Raw genomic sequence first — 22,647 nt, 5'->3', positions numbered from 1 at the left:
TCTACGTTGAATCTGGTACTTTTCTTGAGATGTGTTGGAGAGGACACAGTATGCAAGAGGTCTGCGGGTTGCTAGGATCTCAACCATTCAGCTCCCAAGGGCACAACAACCCTGCCTCCAGAACAACAGGAGGACTCAGCCAAGGGCAAGTTGGGACTGTCATTTATTACAAAAACCAACAGGGTTCTTATAGGACATTTGAGAATCTCTGCAGTCTTCAATCCCAGAATCGTGTCAACCAGTTTTAACCTAACATTGCGTCACAAACTGGGCCCTCCCCGAAAAACCTATTACCCCTGTTCATAAAAACCTATGAAATTCAATGAAAAAACTAAAAAACTTTGTCAAAAGGACGTTATGGTTACAAGTAAAATCGAAAAACCCCTGAAATTCGCCAGTTATGGTTAAGCTAAGCAACCATAACTCGTGCCATCACCGTGCACTGCTAAGACTAACACCCAGGACATCAAAGATGACATCACAAATATCATTGTGAAATGCTGCTTATTAAAAAAAAGTTTTCACCGTGCTGTTCGCAGACCCCAAAAAAGTCCACGTATCCAAGATGGCGGGCGTTTCAGGGAATCAGACGCATTTCATGTTTTCTCACCATCCAAACAGCGGGAGAGTCCCGGTGTCCGCGGACCACGCAAAAGTCTGCAAATTTTTCTGGCTAATCAGAGGCCAGTCCGCGGACAGTGCGGCCAATCAGAGGCCAGTCCGTGGACCGAACATGGAAGTGAGTCCGCGGAGCGGACATAGATATCACTAATTATTTTGCTTTACATTTTGGTAATTTAAAAATAAACTACTGGACGGATTTACACCAAATAAAATAAAGCATGCTTTCGGGACCAAGCCGCCGCTCCTGCCACAAATTTTGTGTAAATCCGTCCAGCGGTTTGGGCTGTAGTCGTGAGCAAAGTTTTTTCCCATTATGTCTATGTCTATGGGAAAAAAGACATTTTGGGACCCCCCTATCACTTTGCCCCCCCTGGACCAAACCTCACCAAACTTTGCAAAAGAAAATCAGAGTAGGCCATATACTTTTCTTGCATAGTTTGGTGAGGATTCGTCCAGGGGGAGCGAAGTTATAAGCCACCCAAAAAGAGCTTTTCCTATAGAAACAGCAACTTAACCATAACTACACAGCCATTACTGTGGCTGTGTAATATATATGGGATACATTACTCACCGTAATCGTATTTCTGAGGCTTTTATCTGCTTAGATTCACATGCTGTGCATAGGCCGACATCTAGTGGAAGCTGCAGAGTATTACAGTTTGTTTTTCGAAACTCGAAAATGGGCATCGACACAGGGCATGCCAGTTATACTATCCCTAGTGTGACGTCCACTGTAACCATGATCACTCACGCGTCTAGGACCCTCAGATTATATATTATATATATATATCTTACTCGATTGGCCTGTCCATGTCAGGTGACTGGCCTGCCCCTTCCCATGACACTATCTATTACATTGTTGCAGGGTCACCATTTACCCATACCCCCTGCCATCCAATCCTTTCCATGTTGCAACATGTTAACTTATTCATTGTTTCACTTGGTGTCTGTGGCGCTGAGGACTTCTCATCTTCCCATTGCGGGTGAATACCCATCATCTAACTTGGCTGCATCACGTGGTTGGGGACCACAAAATTGAGCTCTTCTGGTCTGCAATTAGAAGGATTTATTCTGTTTTTCTGCATTTGTCCCCTTGTCATCTTAAGGTTGGAATGTGCTGCTTGTCTCTGACCTTGGCTTGGCTTCCTGCTCTTGTGCAGCCTGGTTCTGCTTTTCTTGTGTATCTTGTCCTGCAGTTTGAGGCCTTGTGTGATTTTCATTATACTTATACTACAACTTCTACACACTTATATTGTACTATATCTCCTACAGGTTAGTTATCTTTGGACCTGCCATACTCCTTATGCAATCCTGTAGTTCTGTAGGGTTAGTTGCCATGAGCATCTGCAATCTTGCTCTTCATCTCTTTGTTGCCTTGCATTCAGCATTTCTGCCTTTTGCTAAAGAGAAAAATAATTAACACCTTTGACAGTATGTAAAAGTATCTGTCCTCTATCTACAGAACTGTGTAAGCATGTTCTTCGTTTATACGAGTGTGTGTTTGTGTAGAGCTGTGCATGGTTGTGAGTGCACTTCATGACTATCGTAGCTACGTCGTGGTGTCACAAGGCTGAAACATGTCTGAGGATGCTTGTGGTCTCGTGCAGAAGGGATGTGACCTAGCAGTTTGGGCTGGACTACCCCTTTGGGGGCGGGACCAAGCCTGATTGGCATACTGTCTTTCCTCGTTTGTAATGGCTTGGCAGGCAAAGAACGATTGTCTGGAGAGTTTCCCAGAACAATGTCAGAGGTTAAGATGTATTCTAAACCTTCCAGCCAGCACCTCTTTTGTTTTGCTATTCTCACCCCGAGTGGGACGGGTATGCCCAGACGTAGGTCCTGTGCCTGCTGGGCCTAGAGACCCAAGCTACTCCTCACTGATGATGCCCAAAAAGGCTGAAACATGCCTGGGGATGCTTGTGGTCTCGTGGAGAAAGGATGTGACCTAGCAGTTCGGGCTAGACTACACCTTTCGGGGTGGGACCAAGCCTGATTTGCATATGGTCTTTCCCCTTTTGTAATGGCTTAGCAGGTGAAGAACAATGGTGGGGAGGGTAGCCCAGAGCAATGCCAGAAGTTAAGATTTATTCTAAACCTTCCAGCCATCAACCTCTTTTGTTTTACTAATGACGTCAGCACAGTGGTTTCTCTGCATTTAGTGAACATCATCCATCAAGACATTTGGATCTATAACAAGCACCTGTATCCATAAAGACATTCACTGGATAAGGTTTGAAAGGCTAAGAGAATACCTCTTTACACATGTGTCAGTCACTGGTGCTCCTGGGAGTTGTCTGAATAGTGAGTGGCTTTGTGCATTCTTGACCCTTTGGGCCGTCATGTTCATAGGGATGAGAGGGGCATTCCTGGGCCCTTCTCTTCAGAGGTCCGAGCCCGACTGAGGGAGACCTACATGAACTATCGATGCCTTAAAGAGGTCCGAGTCTGACAGAGGGAGACCTAGGTGAATTTTGTTGAACTGTGAAAGACCTTTTGGGTGAACTTAAGTGACTTTCATGTGGAAGGCCAAGCGGGTCTCGACCCACGTGTGTCTTCCTGTCTATGGGGGCCGCCTTACTCAGTGCTATCCAATGTTAATTTCTAACAATGGCTTACAGGTTAAACTGTAGCCATGGAAAGAATGTTGCACTTCTCTTACTGCCCAAAGCACACAATCAACAAATACAATCACCAAATAAGCTATTTTCTAATAGAAAGTAGCCATGTCACAATGGACAGTCTTGAACACTAGTATTGCGTTGTTTTAAAACATCCCCATGAGAAAGGGGAAGCAGACAGATAGCTTCAATGTGGTTTCCCGGGTGCTTTGCATAAAATCAAATAGCATTTTGGGAAGATAGGAATGACAACAGATGTTTATATTTGGCAAATAGGTCTGGGATAAAAAGAGTTTTATACTTGAATCAATTTGTTCAAAATACACACTGGGCTTGGTGCTCATTTCCTTTTTTGCAACACCCGGCCCAACATTAAAGATTTTGCAACTATGATCCATATTATCCTCATTCTGACAGCCTTAGGATTTGGATGAGAGGATAGAATTGTATAGATTTGGCCAGGGCTCTCCGGCAGTCATCCCAATTTTCAGCAGAGAACACTTGGGCCCATCAAAAACTCCCCGCCAAAAGAATGGAAGACTCAACCATAGGGCAAAGTTACTGTCTTTTATTAGCAAATAAAAATGACATGGACCACACCAGAAAAAAACAAGTATTCCCCGGAGCGCTCGTCTTCTTATCATGTATCACCCAGTTTTATCCTGAGTGTAACATCACAAATGCAGGTTCAATCCCAGAAATCTATCAGACATTCACATTAGTCAGTATGGGTGAGCTACATACAGTAGCTATAGGGGTTAGTTCTACCATTGGATAGCCATATCTAGTGGCTCCTCCTAGAACCACCTCTACTAGTGCTAGTCTACAATGTAACGGGGTCACAGAGAGACCATTGGCCCTTGCAACAAATTATATCCCCACATGAAAGGTGAATCGGGATTGGGAAGAATGTGTCCTTCCATCCCTGGGACCCTGGACGGTTACCAAGCAGAGTGTACCCTTTCAAGGCAAAGGGAATGACCATGGAGCTGCAAAGTGTTCTCTAATGTTGCCATCTCTGATCACCTAAGCCTGGGAGAGTGCATTCAGTTAGCAGTTCGTGGGCAACACTTGTATCTTTCCTCCTCTGGTTCGATGGGAACAGTCCTCTTCAGCTAACTCGGTTGAATGAGCATTGTCCTGTTCAGCTGCATCACGTGTGTTGAGACTACGAAATGATCCGGCCGCCCGCAAGGTGTGACACCAGTGTGCCACAGCTCACACACAGCAGGCATCCCTTTCATTCAAGGAGCCGCGTGGTAGGCAGTGCTTTAACCACAGGCTCCTTGAATTAAAGGTCTGCCTGCTGCTGAGGTCTCTGTACTCTGAAACAGGAGGAGGGCTGGACTGGCCAGCTCTCCTTTTGTTTGAGAATAAATGGTCATCACCCAGCATGAAGCCAGAAGGCTTCATGCTGGGTGATGATTTCTCAGGAACAAAAGGAGAGCTGGTTAGTCTAGCCCTCCTCCTGTTTGATTACACAGACATCATGCAGCCCGCACTACAAGGTTACACAACGGCAATGCCTTTTCTTTTTTTTCTAATCCAAAGTGCTGACACCTGCAGGCAGCTCCTGGAACCGAGCAGCTGCTACACTGGTTGCCTGAGGTGTCGGGGCTAGTCGGGGGTTTGCCCTGGCTCGGGAGCCCTTTCTGGAGACTGCCAGGGTTTGGCCCTGGCTAGCCCCAGCCCACTTAAAGACCTGGGTGCAGCTTTTCACTCCTTAATCATTATCTCCCACTGTAAATTGATCTTGTGATGACTGAATAAGAATAGTCGACTGTGGCTGTCAGACATAGGATCTCCACAAACAAAGCAGAACACACGATCAGAAAAAAAAAACATCACACTTTGAACATTCTCAAACTGACAATCAAGGCCATATGGGAACTGCTCCTACCTGATGAAAGGCATATGGTAGGGCCTTACGAAGATAAAGAGGCAGACGCCCACCAGCTGTCCGGAGGTGAGCAGGATGTAGCGGTGAGTCCTGGAGAGCGCCTTCTGGATCTGCTCGGCCCATAACTTCTTGTTGGTGGTGCTAGGAGAGAGAGCACATAGTTCATACCAGAGGCTTGAAACACTTGGTAAGTGCAAATTTGCCTGTGTGGCATAATACATGATTGACTATGGCATTACAATTACAGTATTACATTCGGAATGCACTTGGTAGGCCACCAGCTACTGCATTGTAATGTATTTTCAGACCAACACCACATGCACGCGCTCTAACGAACGCAACTCTCGCGGGAGCTGTGTTGTAAATAGGCTGCAGGTGTGAATGGTGGTGAAAACAGTCCAAACACTTGCTCGCCCGTCAATATGATATTCAATTTAAACAAGTTGGATGCACTTCGGCAACCATGGGTGTAGGACATGGGGGGGCAGGGGGGACAAATCCCCCCCACAATTGTAAGTGGGGGGATGTAATGTCATTTATCCCCCCCAGAATATGTTTGGTGTGTCATACAGGGATCTATTTTTGAAGTCGGGGGAGAGGGCTGCTTACTATGTAAGCAGCCCTCTCCCCCCCCCCGACCCTCAAAGCATGTATATATATTTTAAAAAAAACGTAATTTTTGGTGGGGGTGGGTGCGGGTGGGGCCACTAGCCACCAGGGATTTTTGCAAGGGGGTGGCCCTCTCCCCCCACCCTAAGTGGATGGGGGCACCTTATGTAGCCCTCCCTGCGGGCAGATTTCTGACCCTAGGAAGGGGTACATGAGATGCCCCCCATCCATTTGGGGTGGGGGGAGAGGCCACTGTAAATATTGGCAGAACCACCCCCCCAAGATTGGGGCAGTACCTTTTGACCCCCCTGGGGGCAGATGGCCACAGACATGTGCCCTTTTGCACATAGAGAAGATGGAAAAACTAAAAAAAAAAACATTACAACTTGTTTTGGGTGGGGGTGGGGGGGCCCGGTGGGGCCCACTAGACCACCAGGATTTTTTTGTGTTTGAAAGAGGGCCCTCTCCCCCCAACCTAAGTGGATGGGGGGGCACCTTATGTAGCCCTCCCTGGGGGCAGATTCCTGCCCCTAGGAAGGGGTACATGAGATGCCCCCCATCCATTTGGGGTGGGGGAGAGAGGCCACTGCAAATATTGGCAGAGCCAACCCCCAAGCCTGGGGCAGTATGTTTTGCCCCCCCCAGGGGCAGATGGACACCCACATGTGCCCATCTGCCCCTAGGGAAGGGGAAAAACAAAAAATATATTATATCTTGTTTTGGGTGGGGCTGGGGGGATCCGGGGGACCCACTAGACCACCAGGATATTTTGTGTTTGAAAGGGGGGTGGCTCTCTCCCCAGATCCTGAGTGGATGGGGGCACCTTATGTAGCCCTCCCTGGGGGCAGATTTCTACCCCTAGGAAGGGGTACATGAGATGCCCCCATCCATTTGGGGTGGGGGGGAGAGGCCACTGCAAATATTGGCAGATCCGGCTCCCAAGCCTGGGGCAGTACGTTTTGCCCCCCCTGGGGGCAGATGGCCACACACATGTTCCCATCTGCCCCTAGGAAAGGGGCAAAACAAAAATAAAAGAAATTGTAACTTGTTTTGGGTGGGTGTGGGGAGCCAATGAACCACCATGGATGTTTTTAGTGGAAATGGGGTTGCCCTCTCCCCCCACCCCAAATGGATGGGGGCATCTCATGTAGCCCTCCCTGGGGGCAGATTGCTAGATTGGGGTTATCAGTGTGTTAGCCTTTTACCTTTGCACACAGGTAGGTGCACCCACACATATGAGGTACCGTTTTTGTCGGCACACCTGTGGCAACGTGGGAAGGTAATACATCTGTTGTTGGCGACGTGTTTGGGTGGGTGGGCAGAGGGAAATGTCTCTGAAATTTGGTGGAAAAAAACCACAATTTTCAGATATTTCACTCTGGACACCCACCGAAACACGCCACCACCAACACATGTCCTACCACCCTGCGTTCCCACAGGTGTCCCAACGAAAACGGTACCTCACATGTGTGGGTGCACCTACCTGGGCGCAAAGGGAAAAGACTAACCCACTGGTAACCCCAAGCCTTTCGGCAGAGCAGATTTTCCTCATGTGGACAACATACAGATTTGGGCCTATGGTGTTGAAGCCACCAAGGAAAACAGGGAACCTCATGCATTTCCGAAAAGAGGACACCTGTGGGAATCCACAGAGGTCTGACTTGCGCGAATTGCCCCAGAATTTATTATCTACAATCCCCGGCAAAGTCCGAAACGTTACGACCGCATACATTTGGAGAAAAAAGGGGCCAAATTGGGCCGAGATATCTTATGTAACAAAAAAGTTACAAGAGATTGAATGGCGACATACCGAAATCACCAAAAAAGGCCTTGGCAGAAATACCCAAGGCAGTTAAGGGGTTAAGACGGTAAAGCCCCAGAAGAGATATCATTTGTAAGGTAGCTCAGTGAGTTAATGCTCCAAATACAGATTGTACACAGGAATATGTAACACCTGTGTTCAGCACCTGCCTTAATCTTCCGGTGGGATAATGTGCGGAGTGAATGCATTCAGCCTCCGATGCAACACAGCATTTTCCAGGTCAATTGGTTCAGAAAAAGTGGTGGAAAACACTATTACTATCGCTTTTTCTAACTGCCCGGATTTTCGTGCCTTTTCTAGGTGGAGTTCGGGAGCCAAGTAGACACAACAGGACCCCCTGTATTTCCCGCTCCTCCAGACAAATGCAGCCTTACTGCCAGCATGGATTCTCATGCTGGAAATAAGGAAAGGGATTCCTCTGGGATCTGCTTGGAAATGAAACCTGGTAAAAGCGGGCGGAGTCCAGAGGAAGCCATTGTCAATTACGCACATAAACGCTAATTAAGCGCGGTATTTACACTCTTCCAGAGTGGAAAAGCAATGTGATTTCACCTGCATTTTACACTAAAATATTCAATTTTGTGGCGGAAAAGTAAAAACGTGTGCCAATTGAAGTGCTCCACTCCATGCAGTTTACTTTGCGCCTTGATGCTTGTGGGTTTTGCGTGATGCTACACATGTAATAAATAAACAAATACATTTAACCTGACCCCAGATAAATGGCAATTCGTGATCAGAATGATTGAACATGGCATGTCGCTGGTAAGAGGGTGTCCTGTGCTTCTTGAATGTGTTGGCAAATGCCCTTAATTGCCATCTCACATTAAACAGGTGCTTAAACCCATCAGTGTGGATTGCGCAATAATAATTCGAAAGAGGTATTTCAGATGGCCAATTTCGCTATTTGGGTGACATTGTCAAAGTGGGAGAATGTTGCCCAGAATGTGCCACTTTCTCTGCGGAGTGAATTGTGCCCACCCCGAGGAAGAAGTGTGAAAAACCCACAAGGGCACCGTGCCCTACTCTTTCTGTGTGTGTCTTCCCCACAGGGCGACAGATGCCGACTCAGACATGGGTAAGTCTAAGGTGGCAAGCCTTGTACCCTAGTTAATGTGGCAAAGGATTCCAGACTTCCGAGGCTGATTTCATTAGTAGCATTGAGTTACATGCCATCAGACAGCTATGTGTGATAGAGTTGCAAAGCAGTGCTGTTAGTGGGCTAAAGCAGGAGGCAATGTCTGCCCACCCTCAAAGGGTACGTATGACCAAAAGTAATAGGACCCTCCCCCATCATGGCTGTAAGGGCCAGGCTCCAAACCAGGGCAGGAATGCCCTCCAATCATCCATGCCCACGAGTAGGGTAGCCCTTGTGCTCCGGGAACCTTGTTGAGCAACCTCTGTGCTTTCCAGGTGATACTAACATTTAAAGCCAGAAGTCTAAAAGGTAATCGCTTAATTGCAGCTGGAAATTAGCTCCTGGGGTGATCAAAATGCCTTAACCAAGTGTGACATCATCCCCTTCATTTATAAGCAATATGTGTGTTCTTGCCTTTCTTCATCCACTGAATTACTGTTAGAAACAAAGGCAAGAGTTGTGTCTCTTGTGTAGGCATAAGGAAGGCAGTTGCCAGCCTCTGGCATAATATGCCCATGTTCTTCCAATATTGGCTAGCTGTTGCCCTCTTATGGCCAGGTAGAACCATTATGGCAGTGACTGGCAAATGCCTTTCCCCGGCAGACAGTAAAGCGGAAATAAGAGGCCAATTCAAGACACGGAACACATAGCAGTTAAGACAGACTGCAGCTGCCATTGCTGTGTTAGGGAGAATATGTTGAGTGTTCAAGCAAGGAGGTATGTATTAAGCAAGCAAGCAGTGAGACAAGGAAGAGGCAAAGAAAGGCCAGAAGGGCTATTTGAATAATGGAACAGGGCAGAGGACCCATGCTCTGCCGTTCTAGTAACATATGAGAGCACCAAATAGATCAGGCTTTGCAGCAAATGTTAAATGAGAAAGGAACAGAGTCCAGCTCTGCATTCAGAATAACAAAGGCAAAGAAAGGCTAGTCTCTAAAGCCAGCATGAGATGGAATAAGAGGGACCAGACTCATCGTGAGAGGCTGGCCCGGCCCTCACAGGAGCACTAGAGGGGCAGCCCACATAGCGGGCTGCCCCTCTGGCCACCCTACTGGGTCCACATACATGCCACTTACTAGGTATCCCACGGGTCTGACGCATCCGGCCGCAGACCTGGGGAGTGCTTATAAGGGGGTAAGCATGCATTCGCTCATCCTCCTTCTTTGATGTACCCTCAACCCCCCAGAGGACAGTCAAAGCAGCAGCATCACACACCTGGTCCCTATACTCCCATAACAGGGCTTACTCAGAGGTACAAACATGATTTCCTCTTTCTTTGAAACCCACATCTTTCCATTCCAAGAGACACACACGTCTCCTTGCCCCACACAAAAAAAGTAGCAACTTGCAGTTGGTAGAAAAGGCTGCAACTCCTTTATTTGGCAGGAATCCACTTACAGGTGATCGGTCTCTTAACGAGCTGGCGTCCTAGCTGTGGCCCACTGGAAGCAATTGTTATTTCCTCTCTCGTATCAGATGACAAATCCAGAAATGCAACATATAAAGACATGTTCTTTGCTGCTGCATCCTTTAATTGTATTCCGTCTTCTTTTCTTCTTTTCTCTTGTTTTATACAGTGATGATATGTGTAATTTAATACATACTGCTATTTTAATTTTAATGTTGTGAAAAGTTGAGTTCTTTGACTAAAACACAATAAATAAATAAAGAAAGCAAAGTCCCCAAGGTGTCCCCTATCCCCCCTTGATTTTATGTGTCTCCTACGCCCCTGTCCGCAACTAGCGATGGCTGCAGTGTTGGAAATAACATTAGAGGTTATATGGGTCGCTCTTGATCGCATTGTTCTGCGTCTCTATTGTAGATAAAAAGACGCCACTTTTTAACTCCTAAATCGTGTGGCCTTCCATTTCTCAAACAGGGCTTTAATCTCCATGAACAATTCTGGGTTGCCAACATCTGAGCAGAAGGGAATTCACACCTACTCAAACGAAAAGCCGCGATTTAGAAGTCTGTGATTTATTTGAAAATATTTGACCTACTGGAAAAGTGACTGAATTTATTTCATGAAAAAACGAAATTAACTTTTTACTTGGGGAGACACCCTGCAGCCCCCCTCAGCTGTCCCTACCTAACTCATATGTTTAACCCACACCCCACTTATTATGCACTATACATATGCCACTTTCCCTACCATTTTCGGTGAAATAAATTTGGTCAGTTCTCCTTAGGCAAAATTGTATTCAGTGATTTCCAAAGTATCGAAAAAGAAAGCCACAATTAATGTGAAGTAAAAAGGAACGTACTGTGCTGGCAGTGTTTCGATTACAAATTGTTCCGACTCGCAGCTCTACTGTCAAACCTTTCCAAAGCCTGAATTTATTAGACATATTCAAGAGCTTAAGGCAAAAAAAAAGGCCTTGGCTTCTTAATTGTGGCATCGACCCCGGCCATGCATCGCTTCAGCAGTGATCATCTCTCTTCACCCGGGGTGCGAGGGTGATTATCCCCCCCATCTCCCCCAAAAGAGATTTCCTGCTTAAGAAAAGGAGATGCGGGAGGCTGCACGTATCCACGCCGCCTGCCACCCGTTAGGCCACACCCCCTTTACATCAGACCCCTGTAGGTCCCACACCCCCGAAGAGCGCCCTCTAAATTTTGAATGCCACTTAAAGTACAGGAGCCACCTATCTCATCTGCTGGTAGGACGCAAGCACAAAGCAGTTGGGTAAGTCAGTCAGTGAAGCGCTGATTTTGCATACCAATAAATGCAAGGATTCAAGACGACGTGCAGGCTGCTGACACCCGAGTAGTCAAGTGAATCAACAAATTACCTTCCCTACCCCTTCACAGACCTTCCTACATCAAGGAAATCTGCCCATCCAGACAATGACAAGTGTGGACATTTTTACTTGATCCCTAAAAGGGGTACCTTCTTCTACACTCATCCAATCTGTGTTAGCTCTCAGATGGAGCCATTAAGAGCCTGGAGTCAAGCTGTTGCAGGATCAGTGAGAATGTAGGGTACATGGTTGTGCTCTTGCAGACTTTGAAACTTTCTCTCCTGCAACCCCCTCCTTCCCCCAAAGATTGACCTCTGTGCTAGGGGAGTATAGGGCAGTGCAGAGCAACCACCAATTAAATCTTGGGGGGGGGGGGCGCTTACAGGGTCATGTTTACATAAGGTTTGTAATGGCGCAGGGTGGTGGAGGTGGCTGTTTTGTGCCAGCATTGCTCAATGACTACTAGATTTGCAGAACTTCGGCCTTCCCTAGATGGGGAGCAATGTGCAACATTCCTGACATCCTAGTGCCTAGAGTGAGTATATCATGGGTGCAGTGATGGTTGGGGTTGAGGCATTCCACAACGCCCATGGGATGGTGGTGACGAATCCAACGCGTTTGTCCCTTCTCCCCAAGTGGGTGCCACCCCCTTTGGGACTGGGGAGGTGAGCATGCAACGAAAACAAATCCCTAGAACAGGACAAGCGGGATCTCACTGGGGGATGCCCCAACCCCCATGGGGCAAGAACCCCCCCAGTTGAAAAATTCAATAACTTCTCCCTTAACATCAGAGCCAAACCTTTATTGATATATAGGGACTAATCCCAATAACAATGCAGAGGGTATTTAAATGTGCCTGGTTTGGTTGCTGGCACTTTCATGATGGCCAAAACTCAGAACCAATGGCATTGTGCCTCTCGTTACAGCGACTGATGTAAAAGGACAGAGCCCCTTACAGGGAAGGAGGAGCAGCTTCAGGAACCGGTCCAAGCAACACCTCACTCTGCCATAGCCTGAACTACAGTGCAGAGCCAGGACATCCAGGAGGTGGGACCAGGTCACATACACGGTGGGTGGGGCGCCTGCGGTAACACCGCTGAGCCCAGGAGGGCAGAGATCCCGAGATGTTGAGGTCTCTGATGCCGAGAGACTGAACCAGTGCCGAGAGACTGAACCAGTACCAAAGCAGCATCCAGGAGTGCCCGAATGACGATCCCCGCTCAGTACCAGTACTTCTCAGCAGTAGGGCTGGATGTTTAATGGGACAGTGTATTTTACTTCTCAGAAAGGCTTCAGTAGTTTTAACAGTACAGTGCCATTCGTTGCACTCTCAACAAATATGCAAATGCCCGAAAGGGCCTGAAGTTGGAGCACCAATTTTAGATTCATGAGCAGTTGTAACAGACTCGTCTTTGTTGCACACACAGCACCTTTCATGACTTATCATAAGGCTGCCAGATTACTAACACTACCACAGCAATGTCGCCCTGCAGAAACGGGTAGAGCGGTGATGGCAATGTGAGCTGCCTGGTACAAGCACACATCCCCAAGTTCTCCACGATCCCTGCATCTTCCTTCAAATGTAGTGAGTGTGTAATACAAACAAAGGCAGGCGCGCACAGGTATGTGCACAAACACAGTAATCCTAACGCCCCACGTCACTTAGGGATAATCACCCCATTCCCACCCACCGCCATAAGTACGGAAGTCATTCAGTCTCCTTCATAAGTGGACCGAATCTCCTGGGGTACACCTCAATGGCTGGGGATGAAGTCAGGTTATGGTGGCTCCAACTTGGACCCACGGATACCTTCCAGAGAAGAACGGGGAGCATATAGCCCATAACACTGTCCAAAACCTACATGTTTGCAGAGAGTAGACTAGTAGCTTCTAGCTTCAGGCTATTCAGCATCAGGAAGATTACAAAGGAAAGTAACAGCGGTCAGGTCCAGGTGTTTCACTACTTCAGCAAAAGGGCATCTCGGGAGATGTAGTTTCGGGCTCCAAGGAATTCAGCAGCAAGCCTTCGGAAGGATGCAACGTGTAAATTATGGTTCCATGTCTTTTAGTAGCTCAACACAGTATCTTCGAACATGTGCTTTTTAGCTCAATGTTATCATGCATAACAGCATCACGACTGATATCTCAAGTCAAATTACGAGTGGATGTGGGGGGTGCAGTGCTGAATTTGTAAGAAAATAAGTGCCAGGGCAGAAATATGTTCTAGCACGCCTGTGACATCAGGGCGGGCAGCTCCCCACCGACTGTTGACACCACCCACCGCTGCTCCATACACTAACATATTTCGGGGTAAAGTTTCAGCTCCCACCAGTTCATGGAGGGTGATGGATGCACTTTGCAATTTACAGATGCCAATCGGCATAACACATTAATTGTGTTTTGAAAAATAAAATAAATGTTTAAATGTTTCTTTAAAACACATCACCGTTAACATTTTGCTCTGTTCCTATCGGTGGCAAGCGGTACATGTTATCCAACTATTCACAGAACAAAAAAACTAAAAGAATGTTCTCCTTTGGTAAATTGATGGGCAAATTCAGGCAAAACCATTACTGAACTGATGACCTTGCCTGTCAAGCACTGCAGCACAACCTTCTTGTATATGATGGCACACATGACAGGCATCTTTGATATTGGCCTTTTCATGGACCATGCCCGTGTGTTGGGGAAGCTGGCTGGTGATTTTTCTGTTGTTGTCAACGCACCCCACTGGGTATTAGAGTAGAGAAAATGCTGAAATGCCATGCAGGCTGAGTGGACCAGTGTGCAGATATGGCCAGCATCAGTGCCCAGCATGGTCCACCTTCCAAATAATTGTTATTCATGAAAACAGCTAAATAGCCCTGCACTTGCTACCTGGGTCATCAGTTTCCTGAATAACAATGAGACAGCGTAGGATGCAAATGAATCTGCCCAGTGCACACTGTTGTTGATTGTTAGATTAGTATGACTTACTGACTTTTAAAGTAATAAAGTTGGCACAACACCAGATCAGGAATAAAGGTTCCCCAAGTTTCTGCAAGTCTGGATCCTGGCGGTCTCCCCACAGTTTAAACAGCAAACTCACAGTCCCTGCTTTCTTCCTGCTTAATCTGGGTCCATCCTGGCACATGTGGCACCTCGGGTTTAAGAGGTTCCCACACCCTTCTCCCTGCTACTTCTCTTGGCCGGTGCACCTGTGTCTTGTAGGGAGAATGCCTCCTGTGGCCTAGCCTACGTATGTCAAATTCTCTACTTGTTGAATACATGGATCATACATCTGCACATTTTTAATTTGTTTTGCACCCTTCCTCAGAAAGACCATGATTTCGGTCTCCTCAATTTATTTTCAAGATCTTGTTTTGATCCATTAACACAATATTGTCTGCATGTCAAAAAGCCAGCGCATAGAGGTAGATCCGTTCCTAGGAAGAAAATTATTTACTGGTCTTCCGGCATCTGCTATATCACAATGTATAGGTTAAAAAGCAGAGGGGCTAATACACACCACTGCTTTAAGGCAATATCTGTAGTAAATTATTTTGAGTATACACCCAACTGTCAAGGCAGACCTTGACAGTAGTGCCCATGTAAAGAGGTTTTATCATGCTTAGTAACCCCGATGGTATTCCCCAAGTTTGCAATTTGTACCAGAGCCAAACCCGGTTGACCATCAAAAGCTGTGCTTTAGGACACAGTTCTTTTTCCTCTTACTTCCTAATCCCCTCTATGCACTTCCTCGATATCTCGCTCCATGAACTTTTTCCTCCACTCTTCACAGGAAAACCCATTCAGGGTAATTCATAGAATTTCGCAGAAAAGTGTCGCAATCGGCTGGCGCAGAGTGTCCGCGTGCGATTGACTGCGCCAGGCACGTGCGATAAAACCGATTTCCGCGCACAGCGTATTCATGGATTACATGCTCCCAAACCAGCCGTGGCGCAGAGTATCGCAGCGACCCTGCAGCAGCGCCAGTAACGCCCCCAAGAACGCCCTCTCGCAAGGAAAAGCCAGCAAAATCGCTAAATCATCGCAAAGGGCTGCGCTAACTCTGGACCAGTTTACAGGGCAGCCAAACAAGGAACGCAAAGCGGGTAACGTGCATATCAGGGGTACACGTGAAGTCATACACGCGATTAGCCAGGGTACGTGTATTACAGGGGTACGCGGGAAGTTTAACACGCGATTGGCCAGGGTACGTGTATTACAGGGGTACGCGGGAAGTTCAACACGCGATTAGCCAGGGTAAGTGTATTACAGGGGTACGCGTGAAGTCATACACGCGATTAGCCAGGGTACGTGTATTACATGGGTACGCGGGAAGTTTAACACGCGATTGGCCAGGGTAGGTGCATTACAGGGGTACGCGGGAAGTTTAACAGGCGATTAGCCAGGGTACGTGTATTACAGGGGTACGCGGGAAGTTTAAAACGCGATTGGCCAGGGTACGTGTATTACAGGGGTACGCGGGAAGTTCAACACGCGATTGGCCAGGGTACGTGTATTACAGGGGTACGCGGGAAGTTTAACACGCGATTAGCCAGGGTACGTGTATTACAGGGGTACGCGGGAAGTTTAACACGCGATTAGCCAGGGTAAGTGTATTACAGGGGTACGCGGGAAGTTCAACACGCAATTAGCCAGGGTACGTGTATTACAGGGGTACGCGTGAAGTCATACACGCGATTAGCCAGGGTACGTGTATTACATGGGTACGCGGGAAGTTCAACACGCGATTGGCCAGGGTACGTGTATTACAGGGGTACGCGGGAAGTTTAACAGGCGATTAGCCAGGGTACGTGTATTACAGGGGTACGCGGGAAGTTTAAAACGCGATTGGCCAGGGTACGTGTATTACAGGGGTACGCGGGAAGTTCAACACGCGATTGGCCAGGGTACGTGTATTACAGGGGTACGCGGGAAGTTTAACACGCGATTAGCCAGGGTACGTGTATTACAGGGGTACGCGGGAAGTTTAACACGCGATTAGCCAGGGTAAGTGTATTACAGGGGTACGCGGGAAGTTCAACACGCAATTAGCCAGGGTACGTGTATTACAGGGGTACGCGTGAAGTCATACACGCGATTAGCCAGGGTACGTGTATTACATGGGTACGCGGGAAGTTCAACACGCGATTGGCCAGGGTACGTGTATTACAGGGGTACGCGGGAAGTTTAACAGGCGATTAGCCAGGGTACGTGTATTACAGGGGTACGCGGGAAGTTTAAAACGCGATTGGCCAGGGTACGTGTATTACAGGGGTACGCGGGAAGTTCAACACGCGATTGGCCAGGGTACGTGTATTACAGGGGTACGCGGGAAGTTTAACACGCGATTAGCCAGGGTACGTGTATTACAGGGGTACGCGGGAAGTTTAACACGCGATTAGCCAGGGTAAGTGTATTACAGGGGTACGCGGGAAGTTCAACACGCAATTAGCCAGGGTACGTGTATTACAGGGGTACGCGGGAAGTTTAACAGGCGATTAGCCAGGGTACGTGTATTACAGGGGTACGCGGGAAGTTTAAAACGCGATTGGCCAGGGTACGTGTATTACAGGGGTACGCGGGAAGTTCAACACGCGATTGGCCAGGGTACGTGTATTACAGGGGTACGCGGGAAGTTTAACACGCGATTAGCCAGGGTACGTGTATTACAGGGGTACGCGGGAAGTTTAACACGCGATTAGCCAGGGTAAGTGTATTACAGGGGTACGCGGGAAGTTCAACACGCAATTAGCCAGGGTACGTGTATTACAGGGGTACGCGGGAAGTTTAACACGCGATTAGCCAGGGTACGTGTATTACAGGGGTACGCGGGAAGTTATACACGCGATTAGCCAGGGTACGTGTATTACAGGGGTGCGTGGGAATCATCACACGCGATTAGGCTGGGTGGGTCCTCACAGGTGTTCCCTGTACACCCTCCACGGCCCCTGCAGGCAGTCTACAAAACAGGGGACTACCCTGCACACCTGCTCATGTCCCCCTGCACCCCCACCCCCCCAGCAGTGCAGGGGCAGCCTCCACCAGGCCCCCACTCATGTCTCCCACCACCCCCACCCTCCCGCCACCAGGGGCAGCCTCCACCAGGCCCCCACCCATGTCTCCCACCACCCCCCGCCACCAGGGGCACTCTCCACCAAGCCCCCACCCATGTCTCCCACCACCCCCACCAGTGCAGGGGCACCCTCCACCAGTCCCCCACCCATGTCTCCCAACACCCCCACCCACCAGCACTGTGGGGCACGTGGCCAGCAGGCAGTCAGGCAGCAGCAGATGGCAGGTGGGAGCGTGCTCAGGGCTCTGGGGGGCAGTAATTTCGCCTCCTGGCCAGGAGCGTGGTCTCTCGTGTGTGAACACGTGGACAGCCTGATAGGTAGTGAAATCCCACACGTCAGCAAAGGCCCTTAGCGCGTAAACCCGTCAACAGCATATGCGCGCCTATAGTCACCTGCACGTGCAGGAAATTGTTGCGTGACACGTCCCAGTGTCAAAGCGTGTGATTGGTGAAAATGGATGTACACGTAGAAGTGACAAAGCGTGTGATTGGTGAAAATGGATCTACACGCAGGAGTGACAAAGCGTGTGATTGGTGAACGTACACGCCGCGTAAGTGACGCTGTACGTGTGGGCCTGTATATAAGGTACATGTAGAACACCATTTCCTTGTACGTGCTTTTCGTGGAGAGCGAGTGGGTGAAATCTGTACTTCTTGTCGTTTCACACGCGATTTACTTCACGGCGTTTCCAGTTCGTATTCCCTGTTACCTCTGACAGCTTTTTCTCTTTTTTCTCTTTTACTGGTTTACCTGGGCCTGTTCCCTCAAACAGTGTCCCCTTCTACTGTTGTCCTGTCTTCTCAGACAGCGTACACATCTTCTTTTGGCGGGGGTTTAGCCAGCCAAACGCGCTCATTCTTCACGCTCTTTTACCTGGCAGACGGTGAGTCACGCACGTATCCAACTTCTGTGCTTGCCCCGTGTGTTGCCTACCCCTTCAGAGGTCATTCTAGGCTGCGTGTGACACGCATACGTTCATTCTTGTGTTACTGGGTGCCACAGCGTAGTGCAGGTTTTTCTTTCTGCACACGTGGTCTAGGAGGGGTTGCGTGCACGTCATCTCCCTTTTTTGGGCCTCCTGTGCGTTGCGTGACCCGTCATCTTTCCCCAGGGGTTACAATCAGCCGTGCTAGAGCACTAGGGTACAATTACCATCTGGTACCCAACCCCTTTGACCCCCAATTGCCCAGGACAATTGTCTACAGCCACTCCCATACGCACATTAATATCAGTGCCATGGCTGGGAGGCGAGGATTCCGTAAGGGTGGCAAAGGTGGAAGAGCCACAAGTGGTGGCCGTGGTGGATCCGGTAGGGGACGTGGTCGTAACTTGCAGGGTGAGCCTGTCCCCCCATGTGTGGAGGACCAGTCAAGGGCACCCATCATCCCCCCCCCTCCCCCCCCTCCCGTTGAGGCTGAAGTGGCTGACACCATCCATGCTCAGCCCTTGTTGGACCAGCCCATTGTGGCACCAGACCTGGCTGACTCCATGGCTGACTTCCAGGTCAGCAGGGCTACGACACGTGCGCTGGTGCACGTTGATGCCATCATGCCACGTGGATCTGGGGCAGCAAGGTCATCTACTGCACCAAGGAGGCAGGGCGGAGTGGCTGCAGGGGCAGCTGCGGCTCCATCCACCCCAGCCCTCACACACCCAGCCAGGACAGTGTCGGTCCTAGTCCATGCTGCTGAGATTCCCCCTGACACCATCACACTCGAGCCAATGCCTGCACCAACTCCCATGCTGAGTGTGCAATCCCACACTCCTGATACAGAGTCCACCAGGGCTCCTGCCCCTAGTGTCCAGAGCGGCGCAGGACACTCAGGATCACCACCACCTTCCAAGCGGAAGAGGAAGAGTGCTCGTCCGGCACAGGCTGATGCCCCAGACACGGCTACACAGTCCGGCCCGTCCAGGAAGCCCAGCTTCACGGATGACGAACTGAATGCACTTGTCGAGTATGTGTCCGGACATGACAACGAGATGGTCATTGTTGCAGGATCCAAGACCACACCTGCACAACGCCAGGCACACTGGCAGACCGTTGCGGACATCGTAAGTGCCCTTGGAATCGTGAGGCGCACAGCCAATGATTGCTATAAGCGCTGGAATGACCTAAAGCGCAGGGCAAAGAGTAAGCTGGCCTCAAGTCATGCCGCAACTCTAGTGACTGGAGGTGGGTCTCCAGTAGTAGACATGGAACTCACTCCACATGAGTCAGTCGCTGGGACCTACGTCACGGAGGAACAGATCCAAGGCGTGGGAGATCTGGCTGATTACGAGGCATTGTCCGGTGAGTGCACATGCATGTGTGTGTCATACATGTGCATGGTGTGTGTGTGAGGGCTTCTGTTTGGGTGCCAGGAGAGAGTGTGTGCGCCTCAGTCGTATGGGTCAGCCATGTGCTTCATGCAATACTTCCTGCGCAGCTGCATTTGGCCATAGCAGTATCCCTTCTGCCAACAGTAGACATCTAGCACAACTGCACGCCAGTTGCCCTTGAAGTGTCACCTTGACACAACAGATTTGCTTATTTTTCACTGTTCATTCAGTCAGTTTGTTTGCATTCCACCACTTTCACTAGGCATGTCGCTGTCCACTAGTCACATGTCTGACATGGGTATGGTAAAGGGGAGTGACTTTGTTACCTGGATATCATTTGTACACACATGTCCCTGTGCAATTTGACCATTACAGACTGGCAGCTCCAGGTGTAAAATCTGACCTGTTAGAATCAGAAAAGCTATTACATGCGGGAACTGGACTGAATGAATAGGTGCTGCCCTCCTCTCCATCTTCACTCAATAGCAATGGTACATGCCATCTGTGTGATGGCATGTGTGTTTCACCTGCCAATCACAGGCCAATGTGTGATGCCACTGCCAGGCAGCATGCAGAAAATTGTTCATCTTCCATCTTGGTGTCATCAGTGTGTGCCGTTTGCCTGCACTTCATACGCAGTGAGGGTGCATGCATGGGAGGGTTCTAGTCATGTGGGACATGTCAATCAAGTACTGGTTCTCTTGCTTCTCAGCCCTCAATGTGTGCCATGGTGCTAATGCCTGTCTCCATTACTTTGTTTTCATGTCTTTGCAGGGGAAGACGCACCTGATACTGCTGGGGTTGTGGAGATGGTGCAGACCCAGGAGGTGTCCCAGGGCCGACCAACCACCAGTGAGGGACGTGGTGTGGTGGTGGGGGAGAACCCACAAGTGCTGCAGGTCGTGCTCTCAAGGGGTGTCTCTGGCTGCACCTCCCCCGAGCTGTACTCAGGTGTTGATTCGGATGAGACCTACGTGCCGTCGCTGGTGAGTGTTCCAGGGAGGGATTCTGTTCTGTCTCACCCACCTGCACCAGGGTCAGTACCCTCCATGGGGATGTCAGTGTTGGCAGCTACGCCTTTGGTGGTTACGGATGCAGGGTCACACTCCGCGACATCTGATCCTGTTCCTGGGCCAGCAGATCAGAGGGGGAATGCAGTCCTGCAGCCTCAGGCAGTGCCGGCACAGCAAGGCGCAGTTCGCCTTGCCCCAGACAGGTGTGGTGCCCGCCGACGTGGTGGCCGTACGCCACCTGGCAATACCGCATGGGAGCAATCCATTTACGGTATGGCTACCCAACAGGCTGCATCATCCGAGATGATGGCTCAGGCCATGGATAGGGTGGCCACTTCCATTGTCCCCCCAGAAAGGCTGATGGAGCGACTAGAGCAGGCAACTGACTCCATCTGCCAGTCACACAGGGAGGACATGTTGGGGTCCAACAGGGACAGGCGGGCGGCACTGGCGACTCTGCAGGAGGCCATCTCCATTGAGTCCCAGGGCCACAGGGAAGCCCAGAGGCAGGAGCTCCTACACCTCAGGACGACTCTTGTTGAGCTTGAGGCTTCAACACACCAAAGGACAGAACAGCAGCTGGAGCGTCTCACCCGTACGCTCTCAGCTGAGATGCAGGCAACGAGGGCGGAGGTCCGGGCATCCCGTGAGTTGTTGCATGGGGACCTCCGCACACTCATCCTCCAGAACCAGACCTACCACACCCGCATGCTTGCAGCCATGGAGGAGCAGACTAGGGCCTTGCGTGGGCTGCCTCCCATAGTGCAACCACCTCCGGATGCAGCTGCACAGGGTGATAATAGCGACAGCAGTGACACTCCCACAATAGGGTAGCCGTGTGGGCCATGAGCCCATGGAGGTGTTTTATTTTCCCAGGATCCACGCAGGTGGGTTCTGGTGTGCATCCTGTCCTCGGACCTCCTGGGTGGCCTCCCCAACCCCCCCGGGCCCATCAATGGCCATTTTTGATTTTTTCTTATTTTTATTTTTATTTTGATTTCTTTTATTCCCAATTTTTTTGGGAGGATCTGTTGGCTCCGATCTGTTGGCTCCGATCTGTTGGCTCCGATCTGTTGGCTCCGATCTGTTGGCTCCGATCTGTTGGCTCCGATCTGTTGGCTCCGATCTGTTGGCTCCGATCTGTTGGCTTCCGTGGTTCCTGTGGGCATACGCTGCATTGTGGCTGGGCACATGCAGGCTTGTAATGTATTTGGTTCAGATGCTTGGGTTTGAGTCACACACACCCCTCCTGCTTCCCGTTTCCATGGGCTTGCAAAGGGTGTGCCCAAGTGACAGTGAATTACACAGTGACGTTGGACTCCCATGACCTGTGTGGCCAGTCTGTAGTCAATACTGTGTATACATTCCTAGTGCATATTGCTGTTGTGTTGTACACTGCATGTTGCATTGATGTGTAACTCTTCTTCTGTGTCTACCTCCCAATTTGCAGGTCCCTTCCTCAAGTCCACACAAGGACCTCTAGTCTGGCGATGGGGACCATGTTGGCAGCAGTGCACCTACAACTCTACATGGCGCCAACACTGCACAGTTGGTAGTGGTGGGAGTGCAGGCATTTCCAGGTGGTGAGACTACTAATATGTTACATTTTTGATGTCATGTTAATGGTACTACGTGCTCAAGTATGTTGTTGGTCCGGCATTGCTGTGAGCATTTCAGGTGTTGCAGGTTTCTAATAGTGCCACTGTACATAGTGAGAGTGATGTCATGTTGTGGGGATTACTTTGTTTACCTGCAATTAGCATGACATGGCACGGTGTGTCGTGTGGCAGTGCTGGGGTTG

The 22,647-nt window shown here is 49.5% G+C and overlaps 1 protein-coding gene across 1 annotated transcript in view; it reads right to left on the bottom strand.

Moving 5' to 3' along the window:
- SYNJ2 (synaptojanin 2) overlaps positions 1–22,647 on the bottom strand; it is a 1,190,168-nt gene that overhangs the window by 392,748 nt on the left and 774,773 nt on the right. Inside the window, exon 14 of the mRNA XM_069607872.1 lies at positions 5,143–5,283. Coding sequence (XP_069463973.1) covers positions 5,143–5,283 — 141 coding nt within the window. The remainder of the gene's footprint in view (positions 1–5,142; positions 5,284–22,647) is intronic.

The sequence above is a fragment of the Ambystoma mexicanum genome, chromosome 4q (genome assembly GCF_040938575.1).
Source record: "Ambystoma mexicanum isolate Mex_15411 chromosome 4q, UKY_AmexF1_1, whole genome shotgun sequence".
Lineage (NCBI taxonomy): Eukaryota > Metazoa > Chordata > Amphibia > Caudata > Ambystomatidae > Ambystoma > Ambystoma mexicanum.
This window is presented reverse-complemented; position numbering and strand designations above follow the sequence as displayed.